The sequence below is a fragment of the Oratosquilla oratoria genome, chromosome 15 (assembly GCF_046742065.1).
Source record: "Oratosquilla oratoria isolate Oo_2021 chromosome 15, ASM4674206v1, whole genome shotgun sequence".
Lineage (NCBI taxonomy): Eukaryota > Metazoa > Arthropoda > Malacostraca > Stomatopoda > Squillidae > Oratosquilla > Oratosquilla oratoria.
In genome coordinates, this window is record NC_134791.1 from 32,139,333 (window position 1) to 32,162,071 (window position 22,739).

Genomic DNA, 22,739 nt, shown 5'->3' on the forward strand with positions numbered 1-22,739 from the left:
TTATCCTCAGTAAGGGGCCCCATTGGGGCAAGGGGGGGGCCCTTGCCCTCCACCACAAGTCTCGCACACTATAACCATTCTCTGAGCCAGGTATGATTTAAGCACAAGGTTGTCAGGCAAGGAGAAGGAACTGTTTAGAGGGGTGGTTGAGGAGGGCCATTAAAGGTAAGGAGTACCTCAGGTTTGTATCAGGGAAAAATTAATTTTCCTGCGAAAATTACATTTGTTCCGAAGAATACAAACTCTTCGGTACTCCTTACACTAGGAGACTCGGACTTAGGAGGGAAGGAAGTTGTTATCTAGCCTGGGAAACCACTGTAAGGAAAATCTAGTGTGCTAAGACTATGTTGACCAGACCCCTATACATTCCCCTCACTTTGAAGTGCACCCCTTTCTGTTCCCTGGAGTGGAGACAGAAAGGTTATAATCACTTTTGTACCACTGAAGGGCTTGAATTGATTCCCTTGGAATGCTAGAGAGCCCGCAGGTGAGGTAAGGGAATGTAAGAGTATGAGAAGGACTTTAGAAAGTTATCCCTGCAGTTGCCGAGCCAGAACCTGGATGAGTTGTCAGGGTCGGCTGTGTGCTCTTGAGGAGGGGTATATCATTTTCAGGACTTCTTGGGTGGCCACTATGGGGCCCAAAGATAAGTTCCCTAAAGATTCCCGCATAACTTCTTTGAGGTAAAAGGAAGTGAACGTATTCTGGCTTTTCCATATACCTGCTTGAAGAACCTGGTTGACTGACCGATTCTTTCTGATGACTAGGGAGGTCCCTACTGCCCTCAGGTCATGGGCAATCTGTGTGGTCCATGTCGCAGGCTCTGCGGATGACTTCCATTGTCCAGTAAGAAAAGGAATTCTTAGTGATGGGCTACCTTTAGTAGAGATGAACAACCACTTTAATTCTGGTCGAAGATGTTCGGTTCTCTTGAGGTAGGTCCGGATGGCTTGTACCGGGCATAGAACGGTTTCAGTCTATTCTCCCCCTGCAAATTCGTCTAAGGATGGAACACTAAAGGACCAGAATCTAGGGTCGGATTTGGCAGGATCTTTGTTTTGGCAATGAATTGAGGCATGAAAGTGAAGGAGACCTCTTTCCATCCTTTGGAATGGGCGACTCTATAAGAGATGGCATGTAACTCCCCTACTCTCTTGGAAGATGCCAGGGCTAGCAGAAAAAACTGTCCTCTAGGAGAGGTCCTTCAGATGTGCCTCTCGGAGAGGTTCGTAAGGGGGACCCCTCAGAGAGTTCAGGACTAATGCCACATCCCGCGGAGGAGAACTGATTTCCCTGGGGGGGGGCATGATCTTTGAAGTGCCTGAAGAGCATGGAAATTTCCTGTGAAAGGGCTAGGACCATGCCCTTCAGAGAAAACACCTGATTTAGAGCTGCCCTATAGCTTTGTACTGCCGAGAGGGAGATCTTCCTGGACTTCCTGAGGACGTGGAAGGAGGCGATCTCAGGAATGGTGGCTCGAACTGGGACTAACTTCCTGGAGTGGCACCATTTGCAAAGGCGCATTTCCCTTGATAAAGGTTAGCTGAGGAAGAGCAAATAGGAGCGGACATGTCCTCAACCACTTCTCTGGGAAAACCCTTCTTTAGGAGGATCTGGACCATAGTCTGAACGCGTGAAGATTGAGTGCTGAAGGGTTCTTGTGTCAAGGCCCGTTGATGGGTGGATACAGAAGATCTGGTCTTCCCTGAAGGGCCAGAGGCTCTTCTACTGCTAGCTCGAGGGTGTCCGGAAACCATGGGGCTTCGGGCCACCAAGGAGCGATCAAAGTCATCCGAAGGTAGGATGCGTGTCTTGCTCTGAGGTACCTTCTGGAGCAAGGGAAATGGTGGGAAAGCGTAGGAGTCCAGGTTGTCCCAACTGTGCAGAAGAGCGTCTTCTCCTGCTGTCAGAGGATCCAGGAAAGGGCTGAAATATTGGGAGTTGGTGATTCCATCTCATTGCAAAAAGGTCCACTAGAGGGGAGCCCCATTTGCTGAGGATGAAGTTCGCTACCTCTCGATAGAGGGACCATTCTGTTTTGATTATCAGATTCTTCCTGCCGAGGTGGTCCGCCCAGACATTCCTCTTCCCCGGGATGTAACGGGCTTTGAGTGACACCTGGAGATTCTTGGCTAGGTTGAGGATGTCCATCATCAGAAGGCATAGTTCCTGGGAGACTGTGCCCCCCTTGCTCGTTCAGGTAGGCTACTACCGAGGAATTGTCCGACATTATGCCCACTACTTTTCCTGAGACTTGATCCTTGAAGTGACGGAGAGCCAGGAGTACTGCTTTCAACTCAAGCCAATTGATATGGGCTGTCCGCTCGACTGTGGACCAGGAACCGCTGATGTGATCGTCGTTGAGGTGGGCTCCCCAGCCCTCCTTGGAGGCATCGGAGAACAGGAGGACTTCGGGGGGAGATGGGCCGAGGGGCATCCCCATGAGAAGGTTGCATGGGCCTTCCACCAGAGAAGAGAATCCTTGACTTCTTCGGTGAGGGAGATGTGTTGTAGGGGTTCTCCCTCTTGCGGGGCCCACTGAGACTTGAGGAGCCACTGTAGTGGTCGCATTCTTTGTCTACTCCAGGGGATTAATTTCTCTATGGAGGCCATATGGCCCAGGAGGATTTGGCATTGTGTAGCCATCAGGAACCTGGTCGATAGTGCCTGTGCAACTAGAGAAGCGAGATTCGGGATCCCCTTTCCTACTAGGAAGGATTCCATTAGGGAGGAGTCCAGGACCATACCCAGGTACGTGACTCTCTGTTCTGGTAAGAAATCTGACTTTTCCCGGGTTGACTACTGTGCCCAATTTCAGGACAAAGGTTAGGACCATTCTGAGGTGTTCTGGCATAGCTGGGCGGAATGCATCTTGGAGGTCCAGCGACACCATGAAGTTCCCTTCCCTGATAGACGCCCTTACGGACTCTGGGGTGGCCATTCGGAACTTCGTCAAGGAAAAGGAACTTGTTGAGTGGAGACAAATAGATGACTGGTCTCCACACCCCTGTTGTCTTTTCTACTAGGAATAGCCGTAAGAAGAACCCTGGGTCCGGAGTCGAGACTTCCACTAAAGTTCCTGTCTGGAGCAGAACGGAGGATTCCTCCGCTAGGGCCCGCCTGCGAGCCGAGTCCGGGTGGAAGCTGCTGACTTGGATGGGATAGAGGGAGAGGTTTGGGACAGTGGAAAAGGGAAGACAATAGCCCGTCTTAATGACTCAGTAGGTCCAGTCTTCCGCCCTGGCCTCTTCCCATGCTCTCCAGTAGAGGGAGAGGCAACCCCCTATCTTGTGCGGAGGGGCTGGCGAATTCCTAGGAGTCCTGTGGGGGAGTCCAGAGCCTCTATAATGTTTGCGTCTAGGATCTCGGAGTCCACCATATCCGGGGGAATCAGCGTGTGGGTGAGCATAAATCTCCCTGAGGAGGGGGTCACTGGGGTCCCCGAGGATGGTGTCTCTCCTGCGGGACTCGAAGTTGGCCCAGGACGTTGAGAGACAGGAAACCTGATGCTTCAGGGCTCTGCTCGCGCTTGCCAAAAAGCCTGGAGGTCGCATTCTTCCTGGGGTTGTAGTGCGGGTAAGAACTCCCACGCCGAGGCAAGGAGGCGTTCTAGCCAGGAGTTCACCGCCAGGGACAGAGCCAGTGATTGAAGGTGGTCGCTGACTTCCCTGCCAGAGAGGAGGACGTTTCGCCTGCGCAGCGACTCGGCGTCCGCCTAACCAGCTCTGGTAACCTCGCCTGGATCGAGGCTGCTCCGAGGGTTGACCCCGATGGGGTGTAGAAGCGCTTCTGGTGTTCCAATGGGACCGAAAGCCAACGCGTCTTCTCGGTCGTCCTTGTTGCGAGAGCGTCGGAGGCCTGGGCCATGGCTCTCGCCGTCTGCGTACTCCATGGAAGGTGGAGGGGAGGAGGCTGGGCTTTCTGAGAGTTGGCCGTCATGAAGATGTCAGACTCGAATGTGGCTTCCTCTTCTTTCGGGTGGCCCAGTCGATTCGCCCTCCGAACCCTCGCGAGGACGTCCGAGAAGGAAGGTGGGACCACCATCGAGGATTCCGACTGGGAAACGGGAGGGGAAAGGGAGCGTGCCCCCCCCCTACGGAGCTGTGGACATCGTCGTCGGCGTAGGAGGGGTCGGCACGGGCAGAGAGGAACCTCACGCTACCATCCCGGTCACTGATGGGTACAGAGGGGGGCCGAGCAAGTGGAAGATGGTCGAGGGGGGCCCTTGGGGGCGGTGACTCCTCACGAGCTTCCGTGCGGTGCACGAACCGCGCTTGAGAAGCGCGGAACGGGGCCGGCGGACGCATCCGGGAAAAATCTCGTACCCGGGGGGGTTCGCGGGGGCTAGCGCGTGCCCGTCGGAGCTAACCACCCTGTGGGCAGGAACAGGAGACAAGTGGCCTGAGACTGACTCGGGGCGGCTATTGTACAACCTTTCCGTTTACTACGCTTAGGAGGGGGGAGACAACTGCCCTCGTCCTCCGCCGACGTAGCATGCCTTCTCCTTGTGTCGGGTGAGGGGGGAAGCCATCTAGAAACACCGCATCTGCAACCTCGTCCCTGATCTCTGTCCCTGTGAGCAAAGGGCATGGGAAGGGCACCGTTGATCACCCGGCTCTTCCTACGGTGGGTGTTGTGCGTACTGCGGGATTCCTGAGTAGAAGAGACTAAGGGGCTCTTTGCCCCCCCCCCCTTTGTCCGTGCCGGCGTCGAGTTTCGGGGGCAGCCGCAAGCGACCACATCCGGGAAAAATGTCATACAGGAACGGTAGCTAGCGGTGGCTTGACGCGCATGTCCGACTACGCTAACCGTCCTTTGTTGAAGGAAGAGGACAACTTGGCCTGAGAATGACTCGAAGTGGCGTTGTACCACCTTCCTGGCGACTGTTGAGGTTCTGGGATGGGCGAGGGCAAGCCGCAAGCGACCCCATCCGGGAAAAGCTCGTACAGGAACGGTAGCTAGAGGTGGCCTGAGGCGCATGTCCATCTACGCTAACCGTCCAGGTTTAAAGGAATAAAGGACAACTTGGCTTCCTGTCTACTACGCCGTGGAGGAGGGAGAGAATTGCTCGTCTCCTCCGAAGCCGTAGGCCGCCTTCCCTTGTTTTTGGGGGGGTGAAGAGGGAAGCCATTTTCTATGCAAGCGCACCTTTCCCCTTATCTCCCTTCGGCGAAACCACAACAATACTGGAACCAGATTCCATACTTACAGTGAAGGGTAGGATACCCGGTGGCGGTTAAGGGAATAATACAGGGAATGGAGAAGCACTTAATAATTCCAGGACACAGGATGGCGTAGGGAAAACCCCGATGAAATTGAAGGACGACGAACTCCTTAGCGTCCTTAGAGTGAGCTGGCGACAATCGAAGCGGATTGCTTGATTTTCGGCACCGACGTAAACATAGAACCGCTGAGTAAGTAACGGTTCGCTGCCGCGCCAATAAAGGAATTTGACTGAGAATCGGCCCATTAAGGGGGAAACCGATAAAAACTAAACATGCAGTAGAGAGATGTTAACGCGGTCACTACTGCGAAGAGAATGGTTATAGTGTGCGAGACTTGTGGTGGAGGGCAAGGGCCCCCCCCTTGCCCCAATGGGGCCCCTTACTGAGGATAAGCGTTGCCCAGACCCACAGAGTGAGGATTTTAATTTCGCAGTAAAAATATTCGCGCTACGCGAGAGTATCCTAGTGTAAGGAGTACCGAAGAGTTTGTATTCTTCGGAACAACATATATTTGTCTGTGTGTGTGTACATACATTTATTTTTTGGTATGGAATGCATGGCCTACAATACAAAAGGAACGAGATAATTTTATGGTTACTTACCTTGGTGCACCTGTGAGCCTGGCTAGTCCATGCAACAGACTGAGGATGTAGAGAAGAATATAGAGCTGATGAGCAAACCAGAAGAACTTGTAAGCTTTTTTTCTTATCATGGGGTGTGCAAAGATGAAAATGATGCACATGATGACAAAGAGGAGTACACCTGTCAGACCTGGAAGATACAAACCAGTACAGTTGCAAAGATGCATAATTATAAACTTCCCCTGGGGAATAAAAAGTTGTCTTTACTAGTACTCAAACACTATATCAAATGGAATTTATTTTGAATAGGCATGTGCTTTGATTCAGCCACTCAGCCACATAAAAGGAGTCAGCCACAAAGACAAAAAAGAAAAAAGTTCTGAGTGTGTTCACTGGGGAAACCTGTCATCTGATGAACATAACAGTAAGAATGTGGAGAATATAAAGGTGACCTTTTACTACATGGATGAATAAATGATGGGAAGAAACCTGTCATCTGATGAATATAACAGTAAGAATGTGGAGAAACTGGAGAATATAAAGGTGACCTTTTACTACATGGATGAATAAATGATGGGAAGAAACACATCCTTGGCGAAATCCCACCTTTACCTGAAACCACTCACTCTCTTCATTTCTTATTATAACACAAGCTCTACTACTCTCGTAAAGTTTTGACTGCTCTTAACAGCTTTCCTCCTATCCCATATATCTGGAATACCTCCTACAATGCCTTCCTGTCTACCCTGTCATAAGCCTTTTCCAAATCTATAAAGGCCCCCCAAAATTCTTACCTTTTCCTAAAGATTTCTCACATATCTCTCTTACCACATAAATCTGATCTACGTGACTCCTACCTGTCCTGAACCCACACTGTTCCTTGCCGTCTCTTCCATTATCATCTCTCCATCCGCATCTTTTACCTTTTCTTCTCAGCTTGATTTGCCTCCTCTTCCTCTCTTAATTTCTTTCCAGAACATCTTTTTATTACTTTCAAAAATTTCTGTCATACTCTTACCTCATTTCACATCTGCTCTTCTCTTTGCCTCCTTTATCTTTTGCTTTACTTCTCATATCTTTGTACCTCTCATATGATTCTCTCATCCTATTTTGTAACCAATTTGTGAATGCTTGCTTCTCTTCTACAACCTTCTTTGCTTCATCATCCCACCACTCACTACCCTTCCTTCTATTTCCTCCTGTCCTCCTTGTTCCACACACCATCTTTGCACACCTTGTGACTCCCTCCTTGAACCATCCCCATTTCTCCTCCACTCCTAGTTCTACTCTATCCTTCACTTCCTCCCACTCCGCTCTCAGCTTCTTCTTGTACTCCTCCTCCTTTTCTTTCTCATTTAAGCAGTTCACTCTAAGCACCTCCCTACCTTCTATCCCTTTCCTCTGTCTCCATCTATCCTCCACTCTCAACTTAATTTCCACAAAAAAATGATCTGATATTCCCCCACTCTCTCCCCTTAGAACATGTAGATCCTTAACTCTTCCTACTATTCTCCTGGTTACCACTATATAGTCTATTAATGCCTTGTCTACCACCCTTCCATCCCCCACCCTCTCCCATGTGTAACTTATGCTTGACTTTCTTCATAAACACTGTATTTGCTATCAGCAACTCTCTAGACACATCTCCACCATCAACTCTACACTCCAATTTTTTTCCTGGAACTCCACATTTCCCATCCACTCTGTCTATTGGTTCCTTTCCTATCCTAGCATTAAAGTCTCCTAATACCACTACATTGACATTTCTCCCTAAACCCTCTATGCACTCTGTAACGTAATATTAGATATTACGTCATATGTGTAATTATGTTATAGAATTGTGTTCCTTTGTATTACATAACTATGTTCATATTTCTTGTCTATGTATGTATTGTAACAATGTTAAGCAGTAACGCCCGTCCATTATATGTAATCTCGCCTACGTGCGGAGAGAGGTGCGCACTCTTGTAGAACAAACAGACAAGCGAAATCCTGAATAGTTCGGAGCGCACAGATTTGACAGTTACTAAATAAATAGATTGTTCAAGCAAGTCGAGGGTCCTAAAACTACCCATGTTGACGTGTTAACTTACCCTCCTCCTCACCCGCACCCTTAACCGGAAGTATCCGGCTTCCGGTCCAATGGTATATAAGCGGTGGAACTCGCTGACTCCTTGTCATATTCCCACATATTGATCTCTTGATAAAAACTAGAAGGTTTAGATTCATGAGACGATTGGTGTGAAGTGATCACCCTTTTTGCCTACATTACGTGTCTGATATACATTGCATTACTTTACTTATATTTGTACTTATTACTTATTTTGATGCATGTTCCTGATCTTTGTACTTAGATAGTACCATATTGTATACTTATCTTGTGTTTCTTATTTGAACGATAATTTCCATATTCTCATAATCATGTAACGGTCCCATTGACCCTACTGCCCATTCTCTTTTGTGTTGATTGCCTGTAAATATTTTCCATTAATAATTTCGTTTACTAGTTTTATCGCTAGTTTAATATTCCTTTCCTGGAATCTTCTTTGTTACCTTTACTTCTAGTCTTACGAATTATCTAGGCCCTGACCAGATAGTTCAGTCCTACAGTGGCTTCTAGAAGTGAGCTGGTTCTTAAGCACATATCCGTTATACGTAACGTATCTTCACATACCAGCCGCCCGTAACAAAGTGGCGACCCTTGCCAAGGATATTGGATCAGGTATTTAACACATTCTTATAGAGATGGATGATATAATTCAAGAATTCGTTCAAAATCCCAAGGTAAGTTTCTTAAAGAAACAAACTAAAGACACTTTGATAGAAATAGGCAAGCACTTTGGAGTAGACATTGATACAAGTTTACGAAAGAAAAAAATACTTCAGGAACTCGTTGAAAATCTGATCGAAGATGAGATATTATCTCCAGAAGAGATTACAGCTATACAAATTCCTTCAAATAGGTTAGAAATAGAGGCACGACTAACCGAACTTAAGATTAAGGAGATTGAATTAAAGGTCAGGAGAGTAGAAATTGAGGAGGAAGCTAAACTGAAACAAATGCAAATTGAGGCAGAATTTAGAGCTAGAGAAGAGGAAGCTAAAGCGAAACGAGTAGCTAAAGAGGAGGAAACTAAACTGCAACAAATGCAAATTGAGGCAGAATTTAGAGCTAGAGAAGAGGAAGCTAAAGCGAAACAAGTAGCTAAAGAGGAGGAAACTAAACTGAAACAAATGCAAATTGAGGCAGAATTTAGAGCTAGAGAAGAGGAAGCTAAATTGAAACAAATAGAAAGAGAGAACGAAACTAAAGTCAAATTGGCAGAGTTAGAATTAAAGAAGGCGGAAGTAGAAGCTAGGATTGTTGATAGACAACCCGTAGTTCAGGAAGGTCATATAGATATTTCAAAGTATGTAAAACTTCTACCCCAATTTTCAGAAGGAGAGCCAGAAATTTTCTTTCTTCAGTGGGAAAAATTGGCGCAACAGTTACAAATCCCTAAAGAAAATTGGCCATTAATCATTCAAACACAATTTAAGGGTAAGGCTCAGCAAATTTATACTTCTCTTTCAGAAGCAGAAAGCGAGTATGATAATATGAAAGCTTCTATTTTAAAAGCTTATGAACTAATACCAGAGGCCTATAGACAGAAATTCCGTAATTATAGGAAGACACCTCAGTTAACATACGTAGAATATGCGGCCCAACAAGAGAGGTTATTCAATAGGTGGTGTTTGGCTAGTGAAACGGACACCTTAGATAGACTTAAACAGTTGATTTTATTGGAGCAGTTTAAGAATACCTTAGAGACAGATCTTAGGATTTTTATAGATGATCATGTTCCTGAAACTTTAACTAAAGCTGCTGTATTGGCTGATGAGTTCACACTAAATCATAAACCTAAGTCAAAACAAATGGAATCCCAAAAGTCAAAGTCATATATTCCAGATTCAACAAAATACTCTGATCCTTGGTCCCCAAAGAAACGCTTTGAAAATCAGTCTAGCCCATCACATTTCAGTTACAGGTCTGATTTCAATCAATATCCTCCAAACCAACCTTGGCAAAGAATGGAAAGGTTTAAGACTAATCCCCCTGTAACTTGTTCATATTGTAAACAGGTTGGCCATCACATTTCTAATTGCAGAAAGAGACTGACACCCTCATTCTCCAATAAGACACCAACTCTTGTAAGTAATATAAAATCAGATGATTCAAAATCCTCTATTCAGGATACACTACCAAAGAAGCCGGTATTGTCAAGTAATGTAGAACCCCCCTCATCAGATCATGATCCTTGTTTCAAACCATTTGTATCTTCAGGAACTATATCTCATAGTAGTAGTTCACAACAATATCCTATTTCCATACTCCGAGACACAGGAGCAAAGCAAAGTCTGATTTTAAATTCTGTCTTGCAGAATCAGGGTGAGTCATATACAGGTTATGATATATTGATAGAAGGAGTTGGAGGAATTGTAAAATGTCCATTACATAATGTTTTCTTGCGGTCTGATTTAACAACCGGAATGGTTAAAGTAGCAGTAGTAGACTCTCTTCCCATAGTAGGAATATCCTTATTGTTGGCCAATGACATCGCTGGAAGCAAAGTCATTTCTCCCTTAATAACAAATAACCCTAAGACCTCAGTAGAACCTTCAGATAACTTACAGTTGTTTCCCGCTTGTGCTGTAACCAGATCTCAGTACAAGAAATCTGAAGAGGAGACCTATAATTTAGAATCCCTATTCTCCCAAACTGACCCATCTTCTTCACCAATTTCTCTATCTAGAGCAGAATTAATCAAAGAACAGAAGTCAGATCCTTCTCTTAAAAATTTGTACGAGATTGTTTCATCTCCAGGAGAAGTTGAAAATATGTCACGAGGTTTCTATATAGAAAACGGAGTCCTAATGCGAAAATGGAGAGCATCCACCACAACCGCTGACCAGCCATGGCAAGTAAGGAATCAAATAGTCCTCCCTCTTGGTTTCAGGAATAATGTTCTAAGATTGGCTCATGATACTCCCTTAGCAGGTCACTTAGGGGTAAGAAAGACCTTGTTCAACATAACCCAACATTTCCATTGGCCCACGGTTGTCAAAGATGTTGCCCAATATTGTAAAACATGTCATACATGTCAACTTGTAGGTAAGCCCAACCAGAAAATTGTAGAAGCTCCACTCCATCCCATTCCTGTAATGGAAGAGCCATTTAAAAAAGTTCTTATTGACTGTGTAGGACCTTTACCTCCTTCAAGTAAAGGAAATCGGTACATTCTCACAATCATGTGTATGAGCACTCGTTTTCCAGAAGCAATTCCTTTGAAAAATATTAAAGCTCAAAACATAATTAGAGAAATGTTGAAATATTTCACTATGGTAGGATTTCCTAAGAACATTCAAAGTGATCAAGGAAGTAATTTTCTTTCCAACAAGTTTAGAGAAACTCTTGTAACACTAGGTATAAATCATGTAACTTCCTCCGCCTATCATCCTCAATCACAAGGTGCTCTAGAGCGCTTTCACCAAACGCTCAAGACAATGTTAAGAATCTTCTGTGCTGAGAACACTCGAAATTGGGAAGACGGACTCCCCTTTTTGTTGTTCGCCACCCGAACAACAATTCAAGAAAGCCTTGGATTCAGCCCGTCAGAATTAGTCTTCGGTCATGAAGTCCGTGGTCCCCTAAAGATACTTCATGAACAATGGATGAAAGAAGAACCACCTGTTCCTTCTTTGAAATACGTGTCCCAGGTCACCGAGAAGTTGTTAGAAGCTTGGAAGTTGGCAAGAGAGAACTTGGCGAATGCTCAACGAGTAATGAAAGGTCGGTATGATAAAAATTCTAAACTTAGAACTTTCTCTCCAGGAGATCAAGTGTTACTTTATCTTCCCATACCAGGAGATCCATTGCAGGCTAAATACAAAGGACCCTATGAAGTCTTGTCCAGAGCCAGTGATCTCAACTACATAATCAAAACTCCAGACAGAAGAAAGAGTTCCCGTCTCTGTCACATAAATACCTTAAAACCTTATCATTCCCGAGATCCAATTCCAGCTTGCAGCTCTACCACAATAGAATCGGAAGACCATCCTGATAACCTGCCTAATCCTCCTGAGATTCCCTTGGAAAACTCTCAGATACTACAAAATCTTCAGATAAAAGTAGGACACTTATCTGAGAAACAAGGTAAAGACATTCTTTTCCTCTTAAGAAGTTTTCCAAAATTATTTCTAGATTCCCCAAGATTCACTTCTTTGATAGAACACGAAATAATTCTAGACTCGCCAAGGGCTATCAAACAAGCCCCTTATAGAGTCAATCCAAAAAGAAGGAGTTCATAAAAGCAGAAATAAACACTCTGCTTCAACAGGGAATAATTGAACCCTCCAGTAGTCCTTGGGCATCTCCTTGCATTCTTGTCCCTAAATCTGACAATTCTTATCGCCTGTGCATTGACTACAGGAAAATCAATGCCCATACTAAGGCCGATGCTTTTCCTATCCCTAGGATAGATGATATCATAGACAGTCTAGGAACTGCCAAGTATGTATCCAAGTTGGATATGTTAAGGGGATACTATCAAATCCCTGTACACCCTCGCTCAAGAGAAGTTACCGCTTTCATTACGGAAGAGGGATTGTTCCAATTCAGAGCAATGCCATTTGGGCTTAAAAATGCCCCTGCCACTTACCAAAGAATGATGAGTAATCTTGTTGCAGGATTGCCAGGAGTAAAAACTTATCTAGATGATGTGATAATATTTAGTCAGTCTTGGACAGAACACATTGAACACCTAAATAATTTCTTTTATAGAGCAGACCAAGCAAACCTTACCATCAATTTGTCCAAATGTGATTTCGGACATACACAGGTCCCCTATTTGGGATTTAAAGTTGGAAATTCCCAAGTGTTTCCAATAGACGCCAAGATAAAAGCCATCAATGATGTACCAACACCCACTAATCGTAGAGAGGTACGTCGATTCCTTGGAATGAGTGGCTATTATCGCCGTTTTTGTCCAAATTTTTCAGATGTAGCAGAACCATTGACTGACCTGTTGAGAAAAGACCACGACTTCGTGTGGACACCTACCTGTGAGACGGCCTTCAAAAACCTGAAGTCCCTTCTCACTAACGCACCAGTTCTAAGGGCACCCGATTTCCAACGACCCTTTCTTCTGCAAGTCGACGCCAGCGACACCGGTATCGGTGCCGCCCTCTTGCAAGAACACAATGAAGTTCTTCACGCTATCGCCTACTACAGCAAGAAGCTGTCCCCTGCGCAGAAGAACTACTCAACAATTGAGAAGGAGACGCTCGCTTTGGTCCAGGCCCTTATCCACTTCGAAGTCTACCTGGGTTCCTCAACTACCATTCAAGTATATTCGGATCACAACCCCTTAAAGTTCCTACAGACTATGAAAAACAAGAATCCGAGACTTACACGTTGGAGTTTATTTCTCCAACCCTTTAATCTAACAATTCATCATATAAAAGGCGTCTTTAATGTTTTAGCCGACGTCCTTTCTAGAACATAGCTTTTCAACAGAAAGTGAAAAGCTTTCCCAAACGGTGGAGGTGTAACGTAATATTAGATATTACGTCATATGTGTAATTATGTTATAGAATTGTGTTCCTTTGTATTACATAACTATGTTCATATTTCTTGTCTATGTATGTATTGTAACAATGTTAAGCAGTAACGCCCGTCCATTATATGTAATCTCGCCTACGTGCGGAGAGAGGTGCGCACTCTTGTAGAACAAACAGACAAGCGAAATCCTGAATAGTTCGGAGCGCACAGATTTGACAGTTACTAAATAAATAGATTGTTCAAGCAAGTCGAGGGTCCTAAAACTACCCATGTTGACGTGTTAACTTACCCTCCTCCTCACCCGCACCCTTAACCGGAAGTATCCGGCTTCCGGTCCAATGGTATATAAGCGGTGGAACTCGCTGACTCCTTGTCATATTCCCACATATTGATCTCTTGATAAAAACTAGAAGGTTTAGATTCATGAGACGATTGGTGTGAAGTGATCACCCTTTTTGCCTACATTACGTGTCTGATATACATTGCATTACTTTACTTATATTTGTACTTATTACTTATTTTGATGCATGTTCCTGATCTTTGTACTTAGATAGTACCATATTGTATACTTATCTTGTTTCTTATTTGAACGATAATTTCCATATTCTCATAATCATGTAACGGTCCCATTGACCCTACTGCCCATTCTCTTTTGTGTTGATTGCCTGTAAATATTTTCCATTAATAATTTCGTTTACTAGTTTTATCGCTAGTTTAATATTCCTTTCCTGGAATCTTCTTTGTTACCTTTACTTCTAGTCTTACGAATTATCTAGGCCCTGACCAGATAGTTCAGTCCTACAGTGGCTTCTAGAAGTGAGCTGGTTCTTAAGCACATATCCGTTATACGTAACGTATCTTCATATACCAGCCGCCCGTAACAACTCATTTAAATCTATCCAAAAAGCCTCCCTTTCCTCTACACTCTTCTCACTACCAAGCCTATATGCACTTGCAAAGACCCACATCTTTCTTCCTAGTTTCACCTTCATCCACATTAACCTTGAAGAAACCTTCCACTCCACCATACACTTACCTATCTCTTCACTTGCTAGCATTGCCACCCCTTCTCTCCCTCATCCTCTCTTCACTCCTGAGACTCCCAGACTCAAACTCGCCCATCCCATTCAACTTAGTTTCACTCTATGCCATCACATCTATCTTCTCAAATATATTGCCTATCTCTTCTCTTTTACTCTCATCTGTACCACAGACATGTATATTAAAAGACCCAAACCTTAGGGTTCTGGTTGGAAAACTCCACTTATGCCTTTGCTTTTTATAGGAATGTCCCCTTCAGGTCTACAGGGAGAAGGATACTTAGTCCTATCCCCTTCCCATTTTTGTCACCTTTTACAACTCAAGTGGAAAGACTTGGTGGCAGTTTTCTTTTCCCCCACCACAGGGTTTGGCAAAAAGAGAAATGAGTATTCAGAGAAGTGATACAGGACAGTAACAAGAGTGGGGGACAGCATAATCATAAAAATGTCTCTGCAACCCCACCCAATCCATACTGCTTGAAAATTCCTGCCAAATCACCTATTACTAGCAACTTCCGTAGCTTATTTCACACTTCTTTACCTGTGAGTGTCTGGAAAAGCCAGTATGCAATGGTTGGCTTTTGGTCAGATGAGAAAGAAATTTCCTGTGTAAGACATTTCAGGTTTTCCACTGGCTGAGTAGACACGTGGTAAAAGTTGACAAGATGGCCACAGGAGTGAAGGACACTGAAGAATAAGGCAGTGCATGCTACAATCTTGTGAAACTGCAAAAATACAAGAAAGTTAGTGATCGTAGTGAAGTTGGAAAAAAAAAAAAAATTATTACATATGCATATCAAATTGGGTCTAATAATGGGCAATTGTTTGTGGTAGTCCTACAATTCTGGAGATGCAGCCTTCATATAGGCTGGCCAGACTGGGCCAAAGGTCTCTATCAGATACTTTGACTATCTTTCATGAATTTGGATGTGGTGGAATACATAATGAGGGACTGGTGCACAGCTTTTGGCTGAAATCTAGATATTATTCATTTATTCAGATTACTGTCATATGTCTTACCTGAAGATGTGAGTCAAGTGGTATATACTGGTGCATGGAGAAGTCCTTTAGTTTTGTTAACAAGTTACGGGACATGGTGAGCAGCAGGAGAGAGTAGCAAAATGATAGAGAGGCAGCTGCTCCTCTGGTTATAGCAATACCCACACCCATGATGTGGCGAAGGTCTGTGTGCTCAGACATGAAAGAATAATCTGAAAAGGATGTTTTTTTTTAGATTTTCAGAAGATGTTTAGTTTTTCTAAGGTTTTGTATAGTTATATGTTCTGTTTTCTATACTTCTCATACGACCTTTTCTTTATATTCATCCCCAGATAACTATTTTTCATAACACTTTCTTTCTCCCCCTCCCAGACACTTGCTTCCTTTATTCTACAATTCACCTCCACCTTCACTACATTTACTGACACGTTCCTCCAGCATTAGGGTTTCACAGACATACAAATGACGACCTCACATACGGATAAAGCGTTCACAGAAGAGTGCAATTGTGACGACATAGAAGACGAAGAGGTAGAAGATGTTCTGTCGGTTCTCTTCAAGGAATGTCACAACTGAGTCCCACTTCTTCAGGATCCAGGGGCGATTACGGTCACGGATCTCATTTACTGCAAAGCTGGTCATGCTGCAAAAGTATGCATAAGGAAAATGGGTTATTCAGTTAGTGGATTTCAAAGACAAAATATTTCATGGCTTTACCTGAAAGAGAAAGGGGAAAGAAGATGAATATCAGGCAAAGCTGAGATATGTATGGACTGTAATGAAATAGAGGGAGGAAGTGGGATTGGAAAAAGAATGGATGTATTTCGAGGACGAAATATTAGAATAAACTAAAGTGGTGTGTGGGGTGAGGCAAATGGGTAAGAGCAGAAGGAAGAATGGTGAATAGTGGAATGAAGAAGTAATTACAATTGTGGTGGAAAAAGAGGCATGCATTTGAGAAACGGTTGTAGAGAAAGATGATTTTTGCTTCAAGTTTCACTATCTGGAAACCTGCAGTGCCACAGTGACTGACATTATTCCATGGACTCTACCAAAGGTCTCTCTGAAAAGAAATATTGGACTGTTGTCTGTGTTGGAGGATTATTTCTGTCTCTGGCTTTTAGTAGGAGGGAGAGGAATCACAAGTTATCAAGTCTCTTTGTGCAGAAATGGTGGAGGAATTACAGGTGAAATGGGTAGAGATCTTGGTCCCACTCCAGAGATATCCTCAGTGCTGAACTTTCAGATAGAGGTCTAGGTGTTGATGGGTTTTAAAGACAAGCAGCAGGGAGACAACTCTCTCTGCATGGGTCTCAATAGCCCCTGGTTGCAAAGAAGAAAGGAGGAAGTATACAAGATGTAGAGTGTACTAAGAGTGGAAATGAAGCATAAAATAAGGAAGCCCAAAAGAAAAGAAAATGTGTTTACCTAATAGTAATATAAAGGAAAAGAGTTCTGGTCATGGGGTTCCATTTCTTTTTCTCCATCAATCAGGCTTAGCTTTTGATTTATATATGGTTTTAGAATGGTGATGAATGGGTTTTGATGTGTGTGGAGTGGGTTTGTGCTTTGATTTAGCCATCCCTTATAAAAGGAAGAGGGGCTTTTGGAATGTAGTGGTGTAGATTTTGATTGGATCAAGTCCTCTGATATATTATTCCATGAGCTGATACATCCTATTTTTTACACTTTCTCACAAAACCAACATCTCTCAAAGACCAAAGTGATATCCTATTCATAAGTGAGAACCAGCCACAGTTAACTTGACTGATGAAAAGGGACAGCTCAAAAACATATGCAGACATCTAAGTTCTTGCCATCAAAGTGCAGCTTACTTACCGTGCCACATTTGTTGAAGTGTCCAAGAAGTTCTGTTTAGCACCTTTGCAATCCAAGCCAATAGCAATGAAGTCTCCTTTGTATTCCTTCATCATCACTTTAAAATCATCATAAGTCAGCGAATCCTTGTCTTGAAGTCCCGCAGAGGAAAACATTCCATCAATCAATTTGCTTACCTGGAATGGTAAACGACAGATCAGTCAAACTACAACAGGAATATCAAAATACTATTACTGTAAACCACCCATGCCCAAATGAGCAAAGTTTTAGATTCAATATGACAGATTTGACATTTAGTTTTTCCTTTTTTCATATTTGTGACAATACAATTAAGTGTACATGATTACCTATGCCTGTGCCTCTATCATTATTACTGCCAATGCAATACAGCTATTGCTTCTATCAATATTATCATGATAAACTGATACCTACCTCCACATCACTGAGCTTGTTGGTCTTGGCAATCTCGACAAGAGATCTCAACATCTCTGATAATTCTCCCTTATCAATAACACCATTTCTGTCATTGTCACACATGTCGAATATAATGCGGAGCTTTTCCTCAGTTCGACCCTTACTGAAGAGGACAACCGTTTCCAGAAACTCCTTGAAAGATATTCGACCATCACCATCTTTGTCTACAATGTTAAACATACGTCGCACAAAAATATCATCTGCTTTCATCCCAAGAGCACTTGCAAATTCCTTCTTTGATAGGGAAGTACGCATAACCATGGTGACATCATTTGCAGCTTCCTCCCGATTACGTTTTTCACCCGCTTTAAGTCCAAAAGTAAAAGCATAAGCTTCTCGAAAGAAATCCTCAAGACGCTTTTGTCGCCGTTCTTTAGTTTCAGCATTGGCAAGCATCTCCTCCTTATAGGTGTGAAACTTCTCAATTGTCTTTTTGTTGAGTTTACAGAACTGCTCCATTTTATAGAGAAACTTTTTTCGTGAGGCTTCATGGTCAAATTCAAGTACTAAGTCATGTTCCTTTGGTACTCTCAACAGAACCATGGGTTTTCTTCGGGAATCTTGAGTGATTTCTACTCCAAGAGTATCTATGTCTCTTAATGAAAGATGTCTTAATTTTTCTCCTTTACGGTTGACTGTTGATATTTCCTCATGAGGTCCAAACTTCACCTTCACAAGACGTTTGTGGTTCTGTAAATTTTAACATCTAGTTTATTATCATTTTCTCTGTGCATAAAGTTATAGATTATATCCACTTGTATATAGATCACATTGAACATTTAGATTCAGTAATGGAGGTGTACAAGCACGTAAACAAAAACTATATAGTGCAAGTTTACAAAATTCTGGGTAATTATGAGTTCAGTAAAGGATAGAGTAACCACCAAGAAGGAAAAAATAATGGTATATCAAGATTGTAGAGTAACCAGCAAGAAAGGAAAAAAAGAAATAAATAAACATATAAAAAATAATGGCATATCAACAAACTAAGACAATGACCTGTTCCATGAGTGGGATGCATTTGGGATGAACCGGCAGTAATGCTGATAAAGTGATGAGATGCAGTCTTCACATGGTTTAGCAGGAAGGAGTGTAAGGGACACATGTGATGGGAGTGAAAGTGGGTAAGGATTTTCCTTTCCCATGCCTGGCCACCTCATTCTGTGGATAATGGCTGATTGGGCGGATAGGGAGGATCACAAACTGAGTATGGATAAATAATGAGTGTCTGCACATGATTATCCTATGGGATGGATGGTGAAGAGGATCATCATTTATATCCAAAGACCAACACCCTTACCTTCATCCAACAGAGGAACTAGAACTTGGTCTAGAGATAGACCCCAAGATATATGAACTTCACTATTTTTCCATTACTTTTTCACACGAGAGCTGAAGAACAGCACCTACCATTCCCTCCTCTCCTCCTACTAGTTAGTGACCTAGAAACAGTTCTGAAATCACAACAGACATCATTCCAACATTTCTTTCCAGCAAAGATCTATGAAAGAGCCCAAGGCTACAAATTTGAAAGTGGAACAGGCCCTAATGTGGTTTGTTCATGGTATGAGAAGGGATGTGAATAGATATCCTAGAAGAATACACAAATCAGTGGTGTCAGAAGTGAGAGCAAAGTATAGACAATAGAAAATGTGGGTAGATGGGCTAAATGAAGACATAGGAGCTTGTGGTCTGGATGTAGGGTGGCAGAATTAGAGAACAATGTACAGACTGAGGCAATACCCTGTTCCATGAAAGAGGTGCACTGGGGATGTACTGGTACCATTGCAGAGAAAAAAGGATGATGTTCCTCTACTCTGTTTAGCTAGTCCACTTTGGGCTTCAGAAAAAACCTGAAAGTCTGCACCAAAGACCTACCTGATGGAGCCATTCCTTGACCATCATCTTGTCAACACTTTTACCATTATTATTTTCCTCCTGTTTTGTCTTGAATCGGCGTCTTCGTGAATTCTGGAATTTGACAGTGGCATAGCCAGCTCCAGCTACAATGATGGGTACAGCTGATAGCAAAATACAGGAGTAGATGTATGTTACTTCAGAGCCCTGTAGGTTAAATGACAATGGTGAGTGGTTGTATGCGAGTTACTTGTATCATCTGTAATGGTATAATCGTTATCTTTTGGCTGCTATGCTAGATATACAACCTGCCCTTGTTTGATATTGTTTTGTTCTGGTCACCCATACTCCATATCTGCTACTAATACTATTCATCCTCTTTTCACACCCTTTATTCCCAAATTTCTGACTCTTCCACCTGAGAACACCATCAGTCTTACAAGAGGAATAAAATGCAGAGAATGTATATACATCCTTACATGAAAGTAGTCAAATCCCTTGAGAAAGTTGCAGGGATCCATCTCCTCAGTGCCAAGCTGAGCAAGTTGGGGACAGGGGTCACCCTCAAGATGAAAGAAGACATTCTTCTGAATCTCCTCTGGTGTTACATTTGTGATGTTGACAATGATATCCCAGAGCTTGATCTTCCGAATCTCCTCAATCTCCTCCTGTGTGAAAAGTCTGAGGAGAAGGTTAGTTAGTTATTTATAACCTGTCATGCTATACTGTGGACAACTTCTACTTCAGTGGGGAATCTGAGGGGAAACCCTAGGGCCAAAGATGTGTTCTCTTTTGCCACACAGATATGCAGTAGCATGTCTGGGAGGATACACAGATGGCTTTAGTGTAAGGATGGAGTAAAAATATGGAAGGAGGTGTTGGACTAGCTGTGTATATTGTTTGAATAAGACATCAGGCAAGCCATATGTAGTGACATATTAAACCCATTTTTGTGTCCATCACAAGACACTTGCACATGAAGTGAGAGCACTACCTTGTAGCTATCTATAGGACTTCTGAGCAGAAAGTAATCCACAGAAACAATAATGGTGGGCATTCATGCATAAAAATTAATAAAAGTTTGCAGTTCCTTGCATTATGACACTAATTCTTATCTAACATCCTTATCAACAGACTAAGGTCCTACTTCAGAAACAATCTATGTGCCCAAATTCTGGCTTTTCTGGTAAAATGTGATATGGAGATATGGTAATATATTTGCAAATGGCTGAGTGCAGTAATAAAGCTAAGCACTGTGAAGACTGCACAGTGACACAACTTACCCATTATCTACATTTTCAAACCAGAACCTGTCAGCATCACGCAGTCTGAGGAACTGTTCCCGGATTATGGCAGAGAATAGTGGTCCTGGGCCCTCTTGTGTCTCAAGCATTCCACCCACATATCTGTGGGGCAAAGATATAGTCATTGTTTGATGGTGCAAGCATAGTAGAAATGGTAACTAATGAATAATAGTAACTGTAATACAGTTTCTTATACAAACTTTGTTTTGGATTCATTATTATTATTATTTTCATCCTTGTTGATATCAGTATCTGGTTTGCTGCTAAAGTAAATAATGATATCTGATGAAGTTGGATTTCCTGCAGGGGGGTTTAAGTAGTGCTAACTGAAGGGTCTCATGTAGTAGGAAGTGGAGAGTGTGGGTGGAGGTAAATTGTAGAGTGAAGAAAGCAAGTAAATGTTTTGGGGGAATGAAAAGTGTCAAGAAAAATAGGTATCTGGGGATGGATGCTAAGAGAATACTGTATGAAAGGATGATTGTGCCTACAAAACTGTTTGGGTCAAAGACTTTGAATTTAAGGGAAGCAGAAAGGAGAAATTCTAATGTGTTGGAGAAGTATGGTGGGTATTATGAGGATGGATAGAGTAAGAAATGAGGAGGTGAGGAGAGTGGGGATGGAAAGGGAGCTGGCAGATAGGGTAAATGAAAGAATACTGGGATGGTTTGGGTACATGGAAAAAATCAATTAGGAAAGAATAGCAAAAAGAGTGTGGAAAGCAGAGGTGGATGGGGTTAAATTGAGAGAGAGACCAAGAATGAGATAAATGGATGGGGTGAGGGGGCTTTGAGTAAAAGGTGAATGTCTCTTGAACAGGGAAGGGAGGAGGCAAGAAGTGGTTGTGAGTGGGGAATGGTTGTGAATGGAATATAAAATGATGTTTCCCTAAAATATTTCTCCATCTTTTCCTCATTTTTCATAGGATGGGATGATGAGGTAGGGTTGCTATGTAAATGAAGTGGCTGACCCTTCTGTGGATATGCTGTCTTGCAGGGGGCAAGGATGACACTTCATCCACAAGGAGCTAATTGTCACATAGCATGTGTCACATAGCAGTGTTCCCCCACGTATCCATAAAATTTATATAATGTTGTAATTGCTCTTGTTTGATGTTTTATGGAGCATGCCAGATTGTGACATAATATAAAAAGGAGATGGGTGATGGATGGGTTTGGCATGGGTGGGTGTGGGTGCATGCCTTGGCTGAATATTTCCCTTATAAGGGGGTAGAAGCCTATTGCTACATAGATAGCTAACTGAAGTGTTGGTGAAGGTGTTTGATGTACTGATGTAAGCATTTGTGGACACACTAGTGCTAGATGGTGGGTACAAAAATGATAAGAAGGTGCAATGATGGGGGCAGTGGCAATGGTGTTGTAGTGGTGTTGGCAGTGGTAGTGGCAGTGCTGGTGGAGATATTGATGGTGAATGGAATCATTGTGAGAGTGGTGATAGCAAATGCAGTGGTGAAAGGTGTGATTGTAGGGGTAGAAATGATGTTGGTTGGAACATTGGAGGGGTAAAAATGGTGGAAGTAACAGAAATTATGGTTCTTATGGTTGTTAGTGGTAGTGGAGACAGTGATCATGGTTTGCATTGAATATTGTTGGGATAATGGATTCTGTGACAGCAGTAATTGCAGTGGCCATAGTTGTAGCTGCTAGAGTAATTGGGCATACCCATACATGCTCATACAAACTAAACAAAGATGGGTTAGATTAAAACCAAAACAGCTAGAACTTGCATTTCTTGTTTCTGTACTGTGAAGCTTTGAAGATGGGAAATAAAGTCTACTGTGTCACATTAATAAAGAGAATCAT

At 43.1% G+C, this 22,739-nt stretch overlaps 1 protein-coding gene across 1 annotated transcript in view; it reads right to left on the reverse strand.

Annotated features, from left to right (window-relative positions):
* Positions 1 to 22,739, reverse strand: part of Duox (dual oxidase) — a 95,717-nt gene that overhangs the window by 7,132 nt on the left and 65,846 nt on the right. The window contains exons 11-19 of the mRNA XM_076198760.1: positions 20,899 to 21,021; positions 20,095 to 20,296; positions 19,637 to 19,822; positions 17,717 to 18,448; positions 17,285 to 17,460; positions 15,925 to 16,088; positions 15,467 to 15,657; positions 14,988 to 15,171; positions 5,828 to 5,996 (exon numbers count right to left, since the gene is read on the reverse strand). Coding sequence (XP_076054875.1) covers positions 5,828 to 5,996; positions 14,988 to 15,171; positions 15,467 to 15,657; positions 15,925 to 16,088; positions 17,285 to 17,460; positions 17,717 to 18,448; positions 19,637 to 19,822; positions 20,095 to 20,296; positions 20,899 to 21,021 — 2,127 coding nt within the window. The remainder of the gene's footprint in view (positions 1 to 5,827; positions 5,997 to 14,987; positions 15,172 to 15,466; positions 15,658 to 15,924; positions 16,089 to 17,284; positions 17,461 to 17,716; positions 18,449 to 19,636; positions 19,823 to 20,094; positions 20,297 to 20,898; positions 21,022 to 22,739) is intronic.